General features: G+C 38.9%; 1 protein-coding gene across 1 annotated transcript in view; it reads left to right on the plus strand.

Annotated features, from left to right (window-relative positions):
• The window catches only part of MRC1 (mannose receptor C-type 1), a 94095-nt gene that overhangs the window by 50786 nt on the left and 21396 nt on the right, over positions 1-21913 (plus strand). Inside the window, exons 10-21 of the mRNA XM_029955580.1 lie at positions 400-515; positions 2677-2825; positions 5022-5221; positions 8001-8128; positions 8647-8734; positions 11044-11188; positions 12746-12787; positions 13993-14156; positions 15522-15589; positions 16888-16988; positions 17982-18124; positions 18482-18596. Of these exons, the coding sequence (XP_029811440.1) occupies positions 400-515; positions 2677-2825; positions 5022-5221; positions 8001-8128; positions 8647-8734; positions 11044-11188; positions 12746-12787; positions 13993-14156; positions 15522-15589; positions 16888-16988; positions 17982-18124; positions 18482-18596 (1459 nt within the window). The remainder of the gene's footprint in view (positions 1-399; positions 516-2676; positions 2826-5021; positions 5222-8000; positions 8129-8646; positions 8735-11043; positions 11189-12745; positions 12788-13992; positions 14157-15521; positions 15590-16887; positions 16989-17981; positions 18125-18481; positions 18597-21913) is intronic.

A 21913-nucleotide genomic window follows, 5' to 3' on the forward strand; every position in this document is an offset into this window, starting at 1 on the left:
AGGACCAGATGATACAGTTTTATAGTCATCATCTACTTTTGACTTTAGTAGGCGACTAGGCTTGCTCCTCTGCAAATTCTTCCTGTGGTTACCTATTCTAATACTGAAATCTTAGGCATTCTCTTCGGCCTCCCCAGTAAGCATTTCACAAATCACGATGTCTCAGAAGTGGAGAGAGTGCATGCTCTGCCCCCAGTTTTGTCACAATGTGTCGTATGAAGAATAACATCCTACTACTGTTTTCTTTACTCACATAATTGTCATTGCCTTTCACACTTTTCAGATTTGTGCTCTTTAGATACCTTTGTTATTTGATAATGGATGTTTCATGATAGGGAAATTATTAAAATAATACTATTTATTAAATATCTGTGATAATCTGCCTGATGACATCCACAGGGCTGGAAAAGACATGGCTTCTACTGCTATTTGATTGGACACACGCTTTCAACATTTGCAGAAGCAAAGCAAACCTGTGTAAATGAGAAGGCTTACTTAACAACCATTGAAGACAGGTATACAACTATCTTCTTTCTATTTTCATGTATGTCAAATAATGAAACATTTCCCTAGAAGCCTAAGCATCAACATGCTATCAATTTCTATAAATTACATATGATCTTGAGGTATGATTTACAGTAGTGAAAATCATGCTACATTCAAAGAATCCAATGAATTTGGATTCTTCATTGTAAGTACTATAAAATATTTTGCTCCTTTTAGAACTCAAAAGCAATATTCAGTCACATGATTTCACTGTGTTATATGAATTATATAATTTCATTATCATTTCATTTCAGAAAAGTAATATTCTAGTAAACATAGTTTATGGACCTAACTTTTTTCTGATCTAGTATATATCAAATTTTTTTTTAAGTAGAAGAAGTAGAATTTATTGGTTCAAAAATGCCACGTTCTAGCTTTACCACTGTCTCCACCAAAAAAGAGGGGAGAGATATTTACGACTACTTTACTATTCCTTTACACTCTTCTGTTCTTTTCCTTTTCTTTTCTTTTCTCTTCTACACTTTCCTTTCCTTTCCTTTCCTTTCCACTCCACTCCACTCCTCCACTCCACTCCACTCCACTCCACTCCACTCCTCTCCTCTCCTCTCCTCTGATAGTTTTGCTAGAGACCAGAAAATCACATAGATGTATTTTATATAACTTTTGACCTCTAAAGTACCAAGCACCTTTGAGGTTTTAGTCTTTATTTTCCCTTAATCTTTGCAAAGCACTGGATTAGGCACAGAAGAAACAAAAAAAACCTTTTTTAATGTTTATTTATTTTTGAGAGAGAAACAGAGAATCAGAGTGTGAGAGAGGGAAGGACAGAGAGAGAGGGAGATACAGAATCTGAAGCAGGCTCCAGGCTCCAAGCTGTCAATACTTAGAGCTCTCTGCGGGACTGGAACTCACAAACTGCGAGATCACGACCTGAGCCGAAATGGGACGCTCAACCAACTGAGCACCCAGGCACCCAAAGAAATTTGAAAATGTGCATTTGATTTGTCATAAAAAGGTGAAGACATATTGAGTTTTAATACAATAAGTTATATCCATTGGCCTTTCAAGACACACCTGATAAAATGTAAAGAATGATATTGTTCTGAACTACACTGAGTGCAGATCGATCTTGACTGATCAACTGATCCATTGGTTATTGAACTTTTGATTTATTGGGGCAGAGATTTCCCTATATTTTAGGTTTGTTTTCCCTTGCATTTTCTATATTTCTCTTCCGGAGCTCACTAACTGTGCTTAAATTTGGTTTCTAGACATTTGGGACAAATTGAGTTTGGGACTTTAAACATTTTTTTTTTTGTCTGTTCAGTTGAGAGAATGAAATTATTCAGATTAGAGTCAAGTAAACATTTTGTTACTGTAACCTCTACATTTCCTCTCTGCATACTCTGGAGTCACACATGTCTCTTTGTTCCTGGACACTGTGAACATCACTTTTTCACTTTTCTTTTGCTCCAAAGAAAAATTTTTGCCTACATTGCAGACTCATTATTTAATGTTTATCAGTTAAGGCCAACTTTGGTTACTTTACGAACCAAATTGTGTCATTAGCAGATTATGCCAAATACATCGATGAGATCAAAAGAGAAAATGTGGGAAGTTGTGATTCTCCTTCCGGTTCTTTCTAGAGATTGAATCTCTGCTTCTCTGTATGTCTCAATAATTTTCTCTTCTGCTTCAGACCTGAGGGAAGAGAATAAAATGTGGGGGAGAAATCCACCCAGAGTTTTCTGTCTATATCATCTTTGATAATGTTACGACCGCAGAATTGACTTGACCAAGAGCTGTGTAGGGCATCTGAAATATTTGGAAAGTTTTTTAAACAATGTATTTTAGAATGCTATCGTTTTCTCCTTTGCCTTTCCAGAGTCTCTTAACTTTCTCCTTTGCCTTTGCAGCAGTCTCTTAGTGGAAGGGCTGGTGAGGAATAGACAGACATGGTTTGGCTATATGTCATTTTATTCACCCAGCTCTATGATATTTTCCCATTTCCTTAGTAGAATTTGCATAATTTAAATGGCATATAACTTAAAACACGGTATGTTTAAGTACCAACTAAATCATAGCTCTAACACCTAATTAAAATGCTTTGCATGTTGCCCTTTGGAAAAATTCACGTTTCTAAAATGTAGTTAATTTTTTTCTTTTAAGATATGAACAAGCGTATCTAACTAGTTTGGTTGGATTGAGGCCTGAAAGATATTTTTGGACGGGACTTTCCGACGTACAAAACAAAGGCACCTTTCAATGGACCATTGAGGAAAATGTTCAGTTCACGCACTGGAATTCAGATATGCCAGGTATGAGCGATGCTGGGCTGAGGTTTTCACTCACCCCACAAGCGCGCTGGGCAAAGCCTAGTATCCCTCCGTGTACCTTTCTGAATGCACTTCATAAATTAATTGTGCTTGTGGCATTTTATATTTCATTCTTTTTTTGATTTCTCTAATTAGTTCTCAGTGGTCTAAGTAAACACAGAAGATAAAACTACTAGGTGTCTGGTATTGCTCTGTTTGAAAAATATTTATGAAATCCTAAATAAGCACAGATGTTCCAGATAGTAAACTTAAACTTAATCTGTAAACTTAAAATGATATTAAAGAGATTTAAAATTTGGGGATGCAGAGATGAGTGGGAATATTAGTGTGTTTCCGGGGCGGGGCAGGGAATCATAATTACACTGTCGTGTGTGTGCTGCCCTTCTTCGCCCTTTATATATCTTGGATTTTGTTTTATCCTTAGAAGAAACCTCTAAGGCAAGTTTAAGTACGTGGAAACTGGAACTCAGAAAATTTATGTGACTAGAAATATTCCAAGCATGTATTTAGGCTCGCCGGTGTAATTCCCAAATCTGTGCTATTTGTACGAACGCCACCGTGCCTCCCTATCAATTTCTATTTGTCCTCCCTAGTCAGTGGTTCTGGAAAGAGTCTCTGAAGCATTGTTTGCCTTCTTTATACACTGGTATCATAGCATATGACATTATTCAGTATGACACTGCACAGAAACTCCATGTCCCTTACAGCTGATGTTTTGTTGTGTCTGGACTAAACACTAAAGCAAGACTGTTTGCTCAAGTGCATGGATTTACTATTTGGCTTAGTAAGTCCTGATCTTCAGAAGTTCTCTTAATTTGTATTCTCACATTATTGACAAAGAAAGAAAATCAGTAATTTGGATAGTGTGATTTTTGGTGAATTATTAAATGTTCTGAAAAACAGTATGATTTCAGTTTATTTTTAAATTGGGCAGGAGAATAAGAGCTGACTATGTACTTTTTTTAAAGTCTCAGTATGAGTGGTAATGGTAATTTTTATTTCTTTTTTAAAAAGTTTTTAATGTTTATTATATTAGAGAGAGAGAGATGGAGAGAGAGAGGAGGGAGGGGCAGAGAGACAGACAGAATCTGAAGCAGGCTTCAGGCTCCAAGCTGTGAACTGTGAGCCCAGAGCCTGATGTGGGGCTCGAACTCACAAGCACTGAGATCATGACCTGAGCTGAAGTCGGACGCTCAATTGACTGAGTCATCCAGGCGCCCCTGGTAATTTTTACTTCTAGGCCAAACTCCTTAATTTTCCTGGGGCTGCTCATTCAGCAATGGGACTCTGAGAGATTAGTCCTGGAATTTCCTTAGGGAATAAAAATGGGTGAAATGAGAGCCATAGGGAATCAGAGATCTTAGAGAAAATGTTTTGAAAAAGATGTGCCTCCCCAGAACTTTGAGTTTATCTCTAGATGCTTAAGGTCTGTTAGAAGAATAATAATACAAAAATATCTCATTCTCGCAAAGGCTTCTACTGTTTTCAAAGTTCTGTCTGAATGAATTACTAGTTGGAAATAATCACAACTGTAAAACAGATTTGTAAATTATTAAACTGATTATAGTCCTCATTTTCTATGATTTTTAATCCATAAAAGCTGGCACTTATCACTGCTTTGTAAGGTAGGTAGTGATATTTGCATTGTAAGACGAGGAAGCAAGTTCAAGGGTAGTTGAGTATTTAATAAATAACTAAAATCTCTAGCTCAGTTGTATCTTCTTTGAAATGTGTGAAAAATTTCTGTTCTGAGAGACCTCCAAAGCCTGTACAGGGAAAAAATAAAGAGCTCTTAAAAAAGTTTTCTTTAAAAAAAAGAAAAAAAACCCATGAAACCATTATTTTGCCATCATGGTCAATTTTGTTGTACTAAAATGATTGTATCATTAAAAATCTACATGGGGAGCACCCTGCCAGATGTTAAAAATGCAAAATGTTATCAAAACCCTGACATTTGAGCTCATAATTCTGTTAGGGATTTTGGCCACACAAATAAAAGGTCAGTCATAGTTTAAGAATAGTATAAATGAGTTACCAGATGCTGCAGGAATTTCTCCTCTGCATTTTTCCTTCCCACGAAGGTTGTACCGCACTGGTTGACCTTGGGTTTGAACTGTGAGCAGAGCCAGCCGTCCGTAGCGCCTGCTAAGTGAATTCTTCTTTATGTATTGAATACAGGGCGAAAAGCAGGATGCGTCGCCATGAGAACTGGAGTTGCTGGGGGCTTGTGGGATGTTTTGAGATGTGAAGAAAAAGCAAAATTTGTGTGCAAACACTGGGCGGAAGGAGTGACTCGCCCGCCAGAGCCCACCACAACTCCCGAGCCCAAATGTCCGGAGGAATGGGGCGGCAGCAGTAAATCGAGCTTGTGTTTCAAGGTGACTATGAATTGCTAAGCTAATAAAGAATGTGGACTATGTTTCAGCCTCAAGAATCACACGAGGCATTCAAACGGAACTCCAAACACAGTGCTCAGGCTCTACATGTAGGAATTCTAATTCTGTGAATCTGGAAGGGGCCTTGGGGTTCAGTGTTTTGAAAAGCCCTCCTTGGGTGCATGCTAATGACTGGTTGCGTTTAGACCAGCAAACACAGCTCTCCTGACTCACTCTGCTTCACCACCCTCCCACTGCCTCTCCCAGGCTTCCTTGCCCTCGTCTGAGCTTGCACCTTGCATGAAAATTTCTATTTCCCCTCCTGCTAGCCCGTCACATCTCATTTGGCCCTGTTCTTAGAGCCCAAGCTTTTAGGTAACTGCCCTGATAAATGAGTCTACAATAATGCCAAATAGGCATCTCATAGGTAATGCTCCATCGTTGTGATTTAGCCCCTGGTCGTTAAGCCCGATTGGCGATGAAGGCATGACTAAGTAGGGGCATATGGCTGTTCAGTGTCCTTTAAATGAGCCTAAATGTCCATCACCTGATGAGTGGATCAAGATGTGGTATATATATACAATGGAGTCCTACATGGCAATGAGAAAGAATGGAATCTGGCCATTTGTAGGAAAGTGGATGGACCTCAAGGGTGTCATGCTAAGCAAAATAAGTCAGGCAGAGAAGGACAGATACCATATGTTTGCATTCATAGGTCTAACAGGAGAAACCTAACAGAGGACCATAAGGAGGGAAGGGGGAAAGAGACCTGGGGAGAGTGAGGGACAAAAATCATGAGAGACTATTGAGTATTGAAAACGAACTGAGGACTGAAGGTGGGGGGAAGGGAGTGATGATTGTGGAGGGGGGCACTTATGGGGAGAAGCACTGGTTGTTATATGGCAACCAATTTGACAATAAACTATTATAAATTTTAAAAAATGTGCTAGGAAAACAGTAAAAAAAATGATGATTTTATATCTTGCTATCATTTTTTACATTCCAAGTTCACACCATCATTGCCCCCTGATGCGGTCCAGTTGACCAAAACAAACAGACAAAAACCTCAGTGAATTAGGCATTTGGGTCTTTTTTTAATTCGTGCAAGGCATATTCTTTCCTGAGAAAGTTAGATTTAGTCAAATACAGAAATAGGCTCATCTTCCACCTAATGATGTTATTTCTAGCAGGACCCCTTTTTTATTCAGACCCTTCAGTGGCATGTGGCCATGGTGTGCCTTGTAAGACAGTTAGGTAAGGCTGAGGGAAAACTTGAATTACTAATGTGTTTCAAAGTGACGCTGTTTAGTCTTCTGTAACTTAAGGGGTGTGGTTGGGTTAGTCACTTTCACTACTAGCAGTAGAGATTGCTAAACTGTTCAATCCGGATTAGCCAGTCAGGTCTAAATGCATAATTTACATAGCAGGGGATGTATGGGGCCAAGACAGGAGAAGATTTTGGAAATGGGTTGAGGACTAAGACAATGCAAATCAGGTGTTTATTATTGTATCTGGAAACTTTTGAATTACTACATACTACACAAAGGCCAAGTTCATCTTATACACAGCCATTAACCTGAGGGTGGTGGGCTATGGAGATCTGAGCAGGATTTTGAGAGAAGTAGCAGAATTCTCCAGATCTAGGAAGCGAAGAAGGGTTCTGGTAGAGTTGTTATCCAGGTAGATATTCAACACATTGAAATATTTGCTTTATTAGAAAATTATATACTTTTAGAGGTGCTTACATAGGTTTGTTTGGAAATATATAGACCGTCTTTGTGCATATTAAGATGTGGGAATTATTAATAAAATTTAGGTGATAGTAAATTGATTTAAGAGAATGAAGTCTTATAGTCTAGCAGGTTGGAGTGCCCACAGGAGTCTCAGGAATTAATGATGTGGAAGCTCGCACAAGGCATTTTTGTCCAGAGAGCTCAAGTTAGGGTCAAGGTGAAGATTGCTTTGGGTTGCTGGGCAGCCATAGTCCATTGGAAGCCAATCCCATTTCCCACAAGCCAGTGATGGTGGGGAACAAGACTCGTGAGAAATAGTGAATGAAAATTACAAAAGTTGTTGGATACAATGGATTCCTATACTATTTGCCTACTGATAGGTATTTCCCAGTCTGAGATTTCATTTCACTGTAGCCCTCTGGATAATTCCCTAACTTATATAATCTATTAAAATTTGGTTCAGATTCTAACCCATCTTTTTGGAAACTTGGCCAAATAACTGTCTCTTGTGACATGTGCTCCAGTGGTTGTTAAAATATGCAACTGTAAGGAAAAAAGACAAGATAATTGTAAAAGACACCAGCAACCAAAGATGAAAAGACTGTCAGGTGTTTATTCAAATTAGACAGGATAACAATCTGTGCCACAATTTTTGTTTTCTTGAGGGTTTCCTTACTTTCTCTGTATCAAAAGTATTTTTTTCTTTCCCACTCCAATGCTACTTTGCCCATCTAACCAAATTAATCCTGCCTTCTCCAATGAGTTGTATGCCTAACCCATATGCCTAACTTCTAAGATTTTAATCTAATTTCTCCTGTGCTATGAAATACTTTCATTTTCTAAGTTCTTCTCAACAAAACCATCTCACCTGGTTGGTTACCCAGATACTCCTAAATTGATATTCAACCAAGAGCATTACATTGTTTTACACCACAGTGGTGTCTTTCTAAAATATATAAAATAAAATCCCATCGAAAGTAAATAATTATTTCTCTTGATTTGATAAGCTATGAAGTATAAAATAACTTCTGAAATGGTATCATCCTTAGCTGTTTGCAAAAGGAAAACATGAGAAGAAAACATGGTTTGAATCTCGAGATTTTTGTAAAGCTCTGGGAGGTGATCTAGCCAGTATCAATAATAAAGAGGAACAGCAAACAATATGGAGATTAATAGCGTAAGTGTCTTTTCTATACAATATTCTTTTTACCCATCTGATGCTGTGGTGTTGAGAAAATTCTTCTACTTCTGAACTTGTTGGTTCATGATACTACATTGAGTGACTGTATTGTATCCCAAATCCGTAGGACCTTTTTTCTAAATCTAGTTTCACTTACAAATGCTTTAATTTTATAGATATAAATCCTGTGATGAATTATTCTATAAAAATACAAGACCCTCAATGCATGTTATCAAATGAAGAAGTGAATGACTTTCTTTCAATACTTTATAATTATATATTCTCAAATGGTGGCTCCTTTTGAGAATATTTATGGGCTCTACCAAAATACACAGTTGCATAATGCTTATAGTCATTGAATCTTTTTACCTGTGTATTCATTTAGATTTGAAGATAACGTTCAAATTTGATGAGCTCTCATATGTGTCTCCTTAGGCTACCATACAAATCTCTTTAAGTCACCAGACTTGTTTCATCCAATAGTATGAGCTCTCTTTATGTCTTATTAATTACAGGGCCACCAGCACGTACCATGAACTGTTTTGGTTGGGACTTACATATGGTAGTCCTTCAGAGGGTTTTACTTGGAGTGACGGTTCTCCGGTGAGTAATTTGATCGGCTATATTGTTTTCTTACTCTATCATGCATTTATTTTGATGTTACCCTTGGGACTAATCCAAATTTTTGGTAAAACGGGTTATTATGATAGCTAGAAACATTTTTCTATGCAAAAAGAAATCCTATTTGAGGATCATTATTCTACCCCTGCCCTAACTTAGTTCTGTTCACCCAAAATCTAAGCATAGCTGACTGGATAAAAAAAAATTAGAACACTCATTGATCTAGCTTCAATAAAATAATGTTTTCATTCTATTGTATAAACTTGGTATGCAAGTAAACTTCTTAAAAATTGGGTGTTTTTAAATTTTTTATTTAATTTTTATTTTTTAGTGAGAGAGTGAGAGCATGAGTGGGAGAGAGAAAGAGAGAGGAGAAAGAGAGAAAGAGAGAGGGAACCTTAAACATGCTAAGCATAGAGCCCAATATGGGGCCTGCTCTCATGACCCTGGGGTTATGACCTGAGTCAAAAATCAAAAGTCAGACACTCAACCAACTGAACCACCCAAGTGCCCCAAAATTGAGTTTTAAACAAATGCTGGTGAGGATGTGGGGAAAAAGGAGACCCTTGTGCACAGTTGGTGGGAATGCAAACTGCTGCAGCTGCTGTGGAAAACAGTATGGGGGTTCCTCAAAAAGTTAAAAATAGGGATACCTGGGCGGCTCAGTCAGTTTAGTATTGGACTTTGGCTCAGGTCTTACATTTTTTGAGTTCGAGTCCCACATCAGGCTCACTGCTGTCAGCACAGAGCCTGCTTCGGATCCTCTATTCTCTTCTCTCTGCCCCTCCCTGGCTTCTGCTCTCCCAAAAATAAATAAATTTTAAAAACTTAAAAATAGAACTACCATATAATCCAATAATTGCACTACTGGGTTATTTAACCCCAAAATACAAACACAGTAATTCATAGGTGTACATGTACCTCTGTGTTTATTGCAGCATTATTTATAAGAGCTAACTATGGAGGCAACCCAAGTATCCATCAGTGCTTATGTTTATCAGCCACAAAAATCTAGAATATTATTTAGTCATAAAAAAGAATGAAACGTGTCATTTGTAACAACATGGATGGAGCTAGGGAATGTAATTCTGACTGAAATAAGTCAGTCAGGGAAAGATAAGTATCATGTGATTTCACTCATATGTGGAATTTAAAAAACAAAACAAATGAGCAAAGGAAAAAAGAGAGCGAGAGGTAAATCAAGAAATGGACTCTTAACTAAGAGAACAAACTGATGGTTTTCAGAGGGTAGGGAGGTGGGTGAAGTAGGTGAAAGGGGTTAAGAATACACTTACCATGAGGAGCACTGAGTAAGGTATATAGAATTGTTGAATCACTATATTGTTTACCTGAAACAAACATAACACTGTATGTTAACTACACTGGAATTAAAAATTTTAACTTAATATAAAAAAATCGAGTGGTGTATAGCATCCTATAGAGCAGGAGATCTGGAAACAATTTTTGAGAATCCATTAATAACCATTGGGCCTTGTCAGCCTTCTCCATTCCTAAGAATGGGGAAGTGTGAGGCTATGACACGTGTTGGTGGCATTTAGCAGTCTGGTCATCCCAGGAAGTGATTTGTGTAATTTCAGTTCTACCTCTTCTTATAACCCATCAGCAACTCTTCAAGGCACTTGAGGAAGGTGATTTATTTGATAGCTCCTCTGACACTTGGGTTTCACATTGATATTTCTGGAAAATGCGTAGTCTAAAACTCTGTTGGCTATGATTCTACACTAAAAACTGCAAAGGGGTTCCACACCCAGCCCTCCATTTATTTCCACTGTTCTTTTAGGTGAAGTTATATAGTTTTGTTAGCAGCATTTGGTGTTTTTCTTTTATTAGAAAAATGAATTGTATTTCTGTATCCTACCTAATAAAGAGAAAATTTTCAACATCACACTAAAATATTAGCACTTAAGAATGGGTTAGAGATTTAGGAACCCCCAATACTGACTGGGGGAGCTTTTCTGCCAGGTTTTTCCTATATAGAAATCCCACTTTCAAGGCCCTGGATCCATTCTATCAGTGAGACCAAAGAAGATTTTATAATAATAACATATTCTAGTCAACTTTGAAAGTTTCTGTGTAATGAAAACTATTTCTTTCCCACCCATTTTCATAAACCTTGCTTTCAGAACAAAGCTATTGCAAAAAAAAGTGAATGGATTAAAAAATGTTAATATACCTTTACCTTCTTTCCTTTGTTTAGATACATGATTGGCAATGGCCTGATTTAAATGACTTAAGAGATTAATGGTTGCAATGTAATGTTTCTGACATAGGTTTCATATGAAAATTGGGCTTATGGAGAACCTAATAATTATCAAAATGTTGAATACTGTGGTGAGCTGAAAGGTGACTCTGCTATGTTCTGGAATGATATTAACTGTGAACATCTTAACAACTGGATTTGCCAGATACAGAAAGGTATAGTACCTGCCCTCTATTTTATATCACATTAGAGAACTAACCAGTACCGATATGCCAGTATTTTCCTTTTATTAGCAGAACCAAACAGACAAAATAACCAAATAAGGAAAATGACAGGGCCATCATTTCATAGGATAAAAATGAAGTCACTGAGCACAGATAAATGTTACAAAGGAACAGATGATTAAAAGGCCACCCGGGAATCCTGGATGACAGTCATATTCTCTAAAATTGTTCCCACGAGCTGTGATTCTGGCTCAGGTTCTACAGGGATGGCAGTGGGTGGGCATTCTACTCTGTAAGTAGAATAATCTGCATGCTATTTCTTCTTTGGAATATTCATCCTCTGACCTATATGAGCCATCCAGTAGGTAAAGGTTTCCCAATGTCAGAATATTCTAAATGTTGATTTCTTAAATAAATATTCAACAAAAAACAAGCACCATTTTGAGGTTTCCAATGCTACTATAGGCACCATGTTTATGATGGTCAAAGGAGTGTCCGTGCAGATTTTCAGTCATGATCTAGGACTCAGAAAGTTCCATGTGTCCAAGTCAGGCATTGCGGCCAGAGGATCCAGGTTCTTTTGTTAAGATAAAGAGACAAACAGATCTTCCCTTGAACCACAATATACGGAATCTTCCTCATTTGTAAACAGTCCGTGGAACCACACTACCCTCTGCTGTTGAAGGACTTTGGCCATGGCCCCAACTCCACTACTAGAGACACTGGGTTGCTCTCCTGTTGTCTGTCTGCTTGTTTTCCTCACTCCTGTATAGATTAGTGCTTGCAAAGTTTTCAGAGCAGAGGAATAAATAGTGGCCAGTTTTTCTTTAGTGGTCTAGTTACCAGTGAGTTACGCATTATTACTAACTCTGTTCTTCCAGATGTTAAGTACATTAAGCCCAAAGCTGGGTGACCTGAGTCCTTTTCTCAGATTCCAATAAAGTCCAGATATATCATTAACTCCTTGGAAAGAAAAATATTTCATTTAACTGTTAGGATAAGATACCGTTAATAAAAATAAGATTATTGGAAAAAAACATTTTATAAATAAATAGTTCATCTTTAATGGTTTAAAGTCATGAAAGTTTAAGTAAGTTCACAGCTCATTATAAGATGAGTAACTGTCAACCTAACATTTATTGAGTATCTTCTATATACCAATAGTGTACATAATTTACCCTACCTCTTTACACATACTACTAACTTCATTTAGCAGTTGACAGAGTTGAAGGTAGGCAATTTAAACCCCAGTCTGGGATTTGAAACTAGGCTTTCTGATTCCGAAAGTTATGTTCCTTTCTATGACACTATTTGTTGGGTCTGAAAAATGTCTTCCAATTTCTGGTGGCTATTCCCGTACCAATTCTCTTATCCTTCATTCTCTTCCTCCACAACATGATAGGACAATTGAGGAGTGGAAGAGAGGGAGAGAAAGATAGAACGGCTACATTTTGAGTGGTTTCGACTCATGAAATAGTAAACTTAGAAGGATGTGTGATTGCAGAAGTTCAAGCACACTTTCTAATCTGATTTTCTTTTGTTTTGCAGGACAAACACCAAAACCTGAGCCAACACCAGCTCCTCAAGACAGTAGGTGTTTCTTATTTCGTGATCTTCACACTGATGGTTTCTTTTGCTCTTTCCTTTCTCCATGGAAAATACTTCACCTAGGAAGAGCAGAGTTCCTAATATCTCTGAGAATGTTGTGGAAGAATGCATCTTTTCCTCCAGACAGATGCTTACATGCACAAAAACAAAACATTTTAACACAATGGGTCAAGGGCTCTTGGATCAAACCCAAGGGCCCAGGTTTTCTCTTTAGTACTGTCTTAGGTTCCCATGGCTGTTGTTCCCAACAAATGACCACAAAGTTGGTGATTTAAAGCAAAGCACATTTATTCCCTTGTAGGTGTGAAGGTCAGAAATAGGAACTCGGTTTCGCTGGGCCAAAGTCGGCAGGGCCCTGCTTCCTCCAGTTGTTCTAGGAGCGAATCTGATTCCTTGCCTTTACTAACCTCTAGCACTGTATCCCTTGCAGTGAGCTTGTGGCCCCTCCTCCATCCTGAAAAACAGCAGTGTAGAAATCTTGCTTCTTTATCCTTCCTTTATCATCCTTTTCTTCTTCAGCAGTTGGATCTCCCACTTGAGGGATACTTGTGATCACATTAGGACCCACCCAGGGGTCTAGGATAATGACTTCCTCTCCGGACCCTTAATTTAATCATGTATACAAAGTGCCTCTTTCTATATAAGGTAACGGATTCCAGAGATTAGGACATGGATATCTTTGGGGGCGCTTATTCAGCCTACTGGAGCACAGAACTGTAGAAACCTGTGGTTTCAAAGAAAGCTTAGGAGCCCTCCTGGTGTGTCAATTCCTTGGTTCTCACCGAAGCACCAAGGGCATTGGCTACAGGCTCTTTCTTAGACTGAAATGCAAGCTGCTTTCTCACAGTTCTCCCTTCCTGAACTTAGAACATCATGGGTGCAGGTATGTGAGTCCTGTCCGCTCTGTGATCCCTTTGATGACACTTACACTGGGAGTTCTTCGACCCAATGATGATACATGGAACTTCACTGAGAAGATAAAATTCTAGATTTGGTGCAGAATGGATATGCAGCCTTAGGCAATTCACTCTGTGTTTGGCATAAATAATCCTGCTTATTCTGGGCTCTCAGACGCGCTGATCCCTCTGATAAAGCGTCTCCAGCCTTTTCACTTTTGTACGCCCCACGTACCTAATTCTTGAATTTGTCCGAGTAAAATTCATCACCCTTTTTCATTAATTTTTCAGATCCACCAGTCACTGAAGATGGGTGGGTTATTTACAAAGACTACCAGTACTATTTTAGCAAAGAGAAGGAAACCATGGACAATGCCCGAGCATTTTGCAGGAAGAACTTTGGTGATCTTGTTTCTATTCAGAGTGAAAGTAAAAAGAAGTTTCTATGGAAATATGTAAGAATATGATTCATTTAAGAATGAAACAGCGATATGTGACAAAGCAAAGATAATGTCTACTATTGGTGCAATTTCAAATGAGGTGCCAAATTTGAATTTTCTAAGGGCAGGGGAGAGATGTGAATGCCAGAGGAGCAGTGGCCATAACAGAAATGAATTACCTCATTGCTTAGATATTCAATGCAGAATCACAGAATCCAGAAACGGTTTTCAGTCTAAGCTTTTTGAGGACCCACGTGTGATGGATTTTCAAAGATTATAATTCTTCACTAGTTGTTATGTGTCAATCCTGGACCCTTTGAGTTAGTTGAAGTTGACTATTAATTTAAAAATCTTCATTGGACCAAATTGTTGGCTAAACATATAGCTTGACTATTCATATAAAAGACCTTTCTTGGTCATGCCAAAATTATCATACAACAGTGAAGCTATAGTTTATTGTTTTCCAAAGGTATTGACTTAATATTTCTTTTTACAAATCTTCATGGCGTCCTTGTTGTTTGCCAGAAGAGAGATAAGAGGGAGAGCAGAAAAAAATAAGTTGAAGATAATGAAATAATAAAAATTAATTTGCTTACAGAGGTATTCGAGGGCAGTCTGACCTCGCTGCATCTTTGTGGATATATTTTGGTTTGAAATATTTAGGATATTTCCTAATATTGCACAAATATATATGTGGACAAAGTCTTTCCTTAGATGCAAAATACCAAACAGTTACTTTGTGTTAAAGAATATCTTCAATAACCTAATTATTATAGGCATTTGCTTTTGTAGAGAATGATTGAAGGTATTTGCTTTATAAATTCAGGTTCATATATAGTGTGTATATTTTTCTTTTTCTTTTTAAAAAAAAGTTTATTTAAGAAGTGACTGGGTAGCTCAGTCGGTTAAGCATCTGACTTTGGCTTGTGTCATGATCTCGCAGCTCATGGGATTGAGCCCCATGTCGGGCTCTGTGCTCACAGCTCAGAGCCTGGAGCCTGCTTCAGATTCTGTGTCTCTGTCTCTCTCTGCCCCTCCCCTGCTCATGCTCTATTTCTCTGTCTTTCAAAAATAAATATTAAAAAAATTTTAATAAAAAATAAAGTTTATATAAGTATTCTTTACCCCCAATTTGGGGCACAAACTCAGGACCCCAAGATCAAGAGTCACATGCTCTTCTGACTGAGCTAGCCAAGGGCCCCAATATTTTTCTTTTTATTTCTATGAAATCATAAATTTGAATGTACCCCAAAATTTCTGCATGAATCCCTCCTTAGAAAACGTCTCAAATAGACTGCTTCATTAATAAGTAGATTTTCTTTAAGAATTTTCTTATTACATGAGTATGAATTGAATTATATGTAAACTTCCAACTTTCAGGTCAACAGGAATGATGCACAGCCCGCATATTTTATTGGCTTATTGATCAGCTTGGATAAAAAGTTTATGTAAGTACATCAAAATAAAAACAACTTTGCTTCAGAGAGGGATCTGATAAACATCTCACAGTTATTTTGAGACTTCAGTTTTGCTGGACGCATTTTAAAAAATCCTGCTGAGTTCTCAATCTAAAAAAGCATCTTTAAAAAAGGCAAAAGAATTTTAAAAAACTCCATTACATAGTTCGAACATCATAATTCTCAAATACACAATTCAAAGCCTGATTTAATCTTGCAAAAACTCCACCTAGTTTTGCTTTAGGATGCCAGCATGTGTTTATAAGTCATATGCTAAGAAGATGGCGTGATACATACATGAATGCCGAATTTATTTTTACAAGTCTGATTCCCATTTGGGCCATCCTTGGTACCGGAATTAAAGGGCCCTTTTATGTTGCCCCCCTCACTGCTTTAAGGGCACTAGTTTGAAATGCTCTTGCAATGGCCTGAAATGCTTTCCTTTCAAAGGAATGATGGTACTGTTTTCCATTAGATACAGGGGCCAGGAAAAGCTGCGGGAGGGAGGAAATTAGCACATTTTTGGGGTTTCTTTCCGTGTTCATTAATACACATGTTCTCCTAAGTTTGAGGAACAGATATGTCTTCCTGGCTCTTGTGCAGACGTGTTAGCCACATGTGTTCTGCTTCACCATTATTGCCATTTTTGAGTAATAGAGACCAAACCTCACACTCCTTGATTTTAAAGATCAGAAAAGTTTGATGCCTCTTTGGACAAGCACCCGTTTGAATCATCTCTAAAATGAGAGGATCGGATTCGATGATCTCTTGCTGTCTTTCCAGCCAACAGTCTCTGAATTTCTATAATTTATAAAAAAAAATAACCATTAGCCCACATGCCCTGGGAGAACCCTAGAATAAATGTGAAAATCACAGAATGGGCTTTAATGAGAAATTCTCTAATCTCCGTCTCTCTCTATGGGTGGTTTTGTTCTGTGAGAATCCGGTCTTAATCAGCACAGCGAGAGGATGTTGGCCTCTGGCTCGCTTCCAGAGCAATTGGGATCTTCATTCCTCCCTCACCTCAAGACTAAAGGTGGCTTCTTCCAGGGAGGGAAAGGAAGACAGACTGGCCAAGGCATTGGGTGGCTACGGAGGAGCGCAATGGCTGAGAAGCATCAGCTCCTCGGAGTTTTCCTGCTAGTCCCTCAAGACCCTTCTCTTCTCTTTGCTTCAGATCCTGTGCTCTGTTCCTTGTCACTGACTCATCTGTTCCCTCGCACTAGGCTGCAACCAGTTATCCTCATGTTTGGGTTATTATTGCTAAGTGCCTGAATTTTCTCTTGCAGTTGGATGGATGGAAGCAAAGTGGATTATGTGGCTTGGGCCACAGGTGAACCGAATTTTGCAAATGATGATGAAAATTGTGTGACCATGTACTCAAATTCAGGTAGACAACGGAAACATCGTCTTGAATCTGCCTCGTGGTGTGATGTGTCGTTTGCTGCATCCCTAGCCTGAGTAGCAAGTTGTGCACTTAAATCGGGCAAGAAAAGCAGAAGAAGTGAGGAGAATGTGTCCTTAAAATGTGCTCTAATAAAGGATACAATCTTCTCACTTATTTTAGGAAGCATTTTTTTATGTTTTTATTTGAGCAAAATATCCTGAATGTTTATCTGTCTTCTTTATCTCTCTCCACATCTTTGTCTGTAAAATGAGAATAATGACCAGAACTCATGTGTTGTTGAGGGAATTTAAGACATAAAATTTCTAAACCACTAAACAAATGCTTGGTATCTATAAGTTTAGATACTATTAGATTATTCTTTTTAGCTATTATTGACTGTTTAGATAAAACATCTACAACACCAAGTTAATTCTGGGCTCATAGGAAGTTCTTTATAAAGTTGAACTACTATCAGGACGCCTGGGTGGCTCAGTCTATTGAGTGTCGGACTTTTGATTTTGGCTCAGGTCATGATCCCAGGGCTGTGGGATCTAGCCCCACATCAGGCTCTATGCTGAGTGTGTAGCCTGCTTAAGATTCTCCCTCTCTCCCTCCCTCCCTCCCTCCCTCTCTCCCTCCCTCCCCCTTCCCCCTCTCCCTCCCTCCCTCCCTCTCTCTCTCTCTCTCCCTCCCTCCCTCCCTCCCTTTCTTTCTCCTTCCCTCCCTCGCCCTCCCTCTCCCTCTACCCCTCTCTCCCACTTGTACTCTCTCTTTCTAAAATAAAATAAAAGAAATAAATAAAGTGAACTATTATTAGTTTAAGTGAAAGAACAAAAGGGTATGACATGGTTCTTTCTAGTTACTTGTGTAAACGTGGTGTTGTAGTCTAAGCCATTTCTGAGAATCCTTATGAAACAGAACTGCATTTTATTTAAAAAAAAGAGGTTTTTAAATGCAAATACGTAAATCTAATTGAACTATTTTGTCCTTTGCCAGGGTTTTGGAATGACATTAATTGTGGTTATCCAAATGCCTTCATTTGCCAGAGGCACAACAGCACCATCAATTCCACGGTCATTCCAACTGTGCCCGGGGTCCCAGGAGGTTGTAAGGAAGGCTGGAATTTTTACAATAACAAGGTACTAAATAAATTAGCAGTAGTCTTGGCATCGATCATTACGGAGGGTGACAATGCAAACTCTTGGGCTTAAAGTTAACTTTTGCTTACCTAGCTACTTTAGAAAATGTTAGGCAAGGTTAGATGGAGGTTCTCTGTCAAATTCCTTGTGGAAGTGGAGAGTATACTTGAAGATATTTTCTACGTAGATGTTTCCTCTGTTACAAGGAAGAAAAAACACTTTGCGGAGAAAGTCTGTGGGTGATAAAACTAACTTAACCTTTTGGATTTCTATTGGGGGATGGCATGAATAATTTACATTTCTTTAGGGCAAATACAATTATCTTTACTTAGCCCCTATTTTCTTCTTTCATCCAAGTGTTTCAAAATCTTCGGATTTGTTGAAGAAGAAAGAAAAAATTGGCAAGAGGCACGAAAAGCTTGTATAGGATTTGGGGGAAATCTGGTATCGATCCGCAATGAAAAAGAGCAAGGTATGCGCACCAGTGTATAATCAATGATGCACTTAAATATGTAACATTTTCTCCCTGGTGATAGTAAATGGTGTTTTGGGTTTTAACTAGGCAGGGGAGAAAAGCCAAATACATATGGAGAACTATTTTTTAGGTATAGGTGCCATGCTTGGCATGTAACATAGAAAGTCCCTTTGGGGGCAACTGGGTGGCTCAGTTGGTTGAGCGTCAGTCTTTCGATTTTGGCTCAGGTCATGAACCCAGGGTGGTGGGATTGAGTGCGAGGTCAAGCTGCACACTAAGCATGGAGCTTGCTTAAGATTCTCTCTCTTTCTCTCTTCCTCTGCCCCTCTCCCCTGCTCTCGTGCACGCTCTCTCTCTCTCTCTCTCTCAAATTTAAAAAAAAAGTCTCTTTGCATTATTAATGACAATTCTGAAAAACAGGCTATCATCACCCCATTTGTGATGAGTTAAGTGGTGTTCAGGGAGCCTGCTGGTAGACAGGAGGGTTGGGAATCAAACCTGGCTCTTCCCACTTAAATTCCATTCTGTTTCCACCAAACTAGTTTATTCCTCAAAGAGCCAGAGTAGAGTTAATTTTCCATTTCACTCCTAGAACTACTTTATACTTTTACTCCTAGAACTACTCCTAGCGCAGTAAATGGAAATTAGCCATTTTCCACTTACTGCTCTTCTCATTACTTGAGTGTGTAATTTAAAATGCACAAAAACTGGGCCACCTGGGTCCCTCATTTGGTTGAGCATTTGAGTTCGGCTCAGGTCATGATCTCACAGTTTGTGAGTTCGAGCCCTGCATCGGGCTCTGTGCTGACAGCTCAGAGCCTGGAGCCCAATTTAGATTCTGTATCTCTCTCTGCCCCTCCCCAACTCACAATTTGTCTCAAAAATAAATACACATTAATTTAAAAAAATTTTAATGCACTAAAGCTAATTTTTAGATATAAATGTTGAACAAATTGAGAAAAAAGTTTTAATAAACCAGAGCTTTGAAGAACAGTGAAGGGGAAAACTCACCCTATCTGTATAACAGATTGTAAAACTTATTATACTGTTGACAAGACTGTACTTTTGCATGGTCTCTTCCTGGCCACCTTACCTGAAATAGATACTAAGTTAAATCAGTGGGTCATCACTTTAAGGGGGATGCTGGCCACGTCCAGGCCGGTCAGATGAAGAAACCAAATTGATGGAGGGTGTGGAAGCCTCAGCAGGTAGCAAGTGAGGCATGTTTCACAGACCTTCAGCTTTCACAGTGTGAGAACGACAGGATGCGGACCTGAGTGGTTCTGGAAGGAAGATTCGACACCAATGAATGGCAGTTACAAAGAAATAGTCTTAGAATCAGAATTGGGATGCCATTCTAAGAATTAGAACTGATTAGGGGCACCTGGGTGGTTCAGCCAGTTGAGCATCAGACTTCAGTTTGGGTCACGATCTCAAGCTTCATGGGTTCAAGCCCAACATTGGGCTCACTGCTGTCAGTGCAGAGCCTGCTTTGGATCCTCTGTCCCTCTTTTTCTCTGCCCCTTTCCTGCTCACTCTGTCTCTCAAAAATAAATAAACATAAAAAAAGGAACTAATTAAATGGGCTGCTTTGTGCATTCTCTAAAGGACTGCAAAAATGCTATGGACTAGAGCATATGCTATACATATTGACTGGTACATAGCATGAAGATGTCCAATGGATATTTGCATGAATGAATTTTTGTGGGATGTAAGGGGAAGATGAGGAACTAGATAATTTCTGAGTTCCCTTTTGGTTCTGAAATTCTTGGACTTCTGAAATCATAGTACATCTCAGAAAATATAGGAAAGAAGAAAGACCCAGAAACCCTATATGGCACTCTCAAATGTTTACTTTGTTCCATAAAGGCCACCATGTGCTGTCTTGGAACACATCATGCAATAAATCAGCCAAGGTTTCACTGAGACCCTTGGTCAAGTGCAGCAACTTGCCAGACACAGGAAGAAAAGGGTCAAACCATAGCACACAAGAAAAACATTTTAAGAATATAATATTCATATTTCTCTAACTGGCCTACCACATTTTGGGCTTAGCAACCCAGCAGAGAAACATGGTAATTGACTTCTTCTCTTAACCACAAAGTACTGATTCCTGGCAAAACAGAATTAGAACCTGGGTAATAGAGATGTGCAGAAGGAAACAATTTTCAGATAAAATAACATTATTCCTGGCAAAACAGGCGCACGTTGTTGAATTCTTATTTGTGGTTGTTGGCAGGAAGAAAGTCAGGACTAACATATTGGCAGGTAGTACTTTTGCACATTATTTCAAGTTGGGCTTGGAGAAGGTTATGGTCTTATTTAGGAAATAAAATAAAACCAAAATAAATATCGAGCCACGATCTCTTCTCTCTCTGAAAAATGTTGGAAGAAAACAAGCAAATCTCTGAGCCGAGTGGTCAGTACCTCTGCTACTCGGTTGAACAACCATGTAACACTGGTCTTTCTGTGGAATTATTTGTTCATGAATAAACAGATAATTGCACCTCTTTGGGCTTCTCTCTAATTTGCTTTTTTTTTTTTTTTTTTTTTTTTTTTTTTTTTTTTTAGTAAAACCCTATTGCACACTCATTCAGTATCCTCTTTGCATTCAGGGGTTGTGTTCAGGCATAAGGGTTTGGAAATTGTTCTGGAGGGTCGGTACTCATCCAGCCGGGCATCTATGGCTCCCGGCGGCCAGGGGGCAGGGGCGTTGCTTGCTGTGGAAGGCAGCCGTGCGTTGTGGGAGGCCTGAGGAAGGGGGAGTGGACAGGGCTTGGGGCACCTGTACACTTCAGCCTTTTACAGCTTCTGAGTATTTGCCACCGTCCTCTCTCTCTGCCCCAGATTTGGCAAGGAAGCAAAAGGCTGCGTTTGTTCTGCATTCTCTGAATTTTTCTAGATCTTCTCTCCTAATGATGTGGGTGTTTAACATCAAGATGGCCCTCTTGGTCCAAGCACGCTTAGCGGATGGCCAGTGACCCTTTGCAGTTGCTGCCCAGAAGGAGTTCCAGTTGGGTAGCTCTTTTGGCTTAGAAACCCAAAGTCGTGAGAATTTGACAGCCTAATGCTTCTTGTTGTGACAAGGAGTTCTCATTTTCAGAAATTTTCTAGATTAAGAGCCTTCATTGGCCCCTTGTTATTATCATCAGATTGTCTTATTTAAAAACTCAGGACACCTGGTAACTCATAGGATGACTGTGTATGAATTAGAAACAGTACCTCTTCCTCCAGGAAGGCAGGCAGCCACGCTCAGATTGGGGTGTATAAATGGAGAGTGAGGCATGGGTGAGCTTGAGCTGCCCTTTCCCCTT

Source organism: Suricata suricatta, chromosome 10 (assembly GCF_006229205.1).
Source record: "Suricata suricatta isolate VVHF042 chromosome 10, meerkat_22Aug2017_6uvM2_HiC, whole genome shotgun sequence".
Taxonomy (NCBI): domain Eukaryota; kingdom Metazoa; phylum Chordata; class Mammalia; order Carnivora; family Herpestidae; genus Suricata; species Suricata suricatta.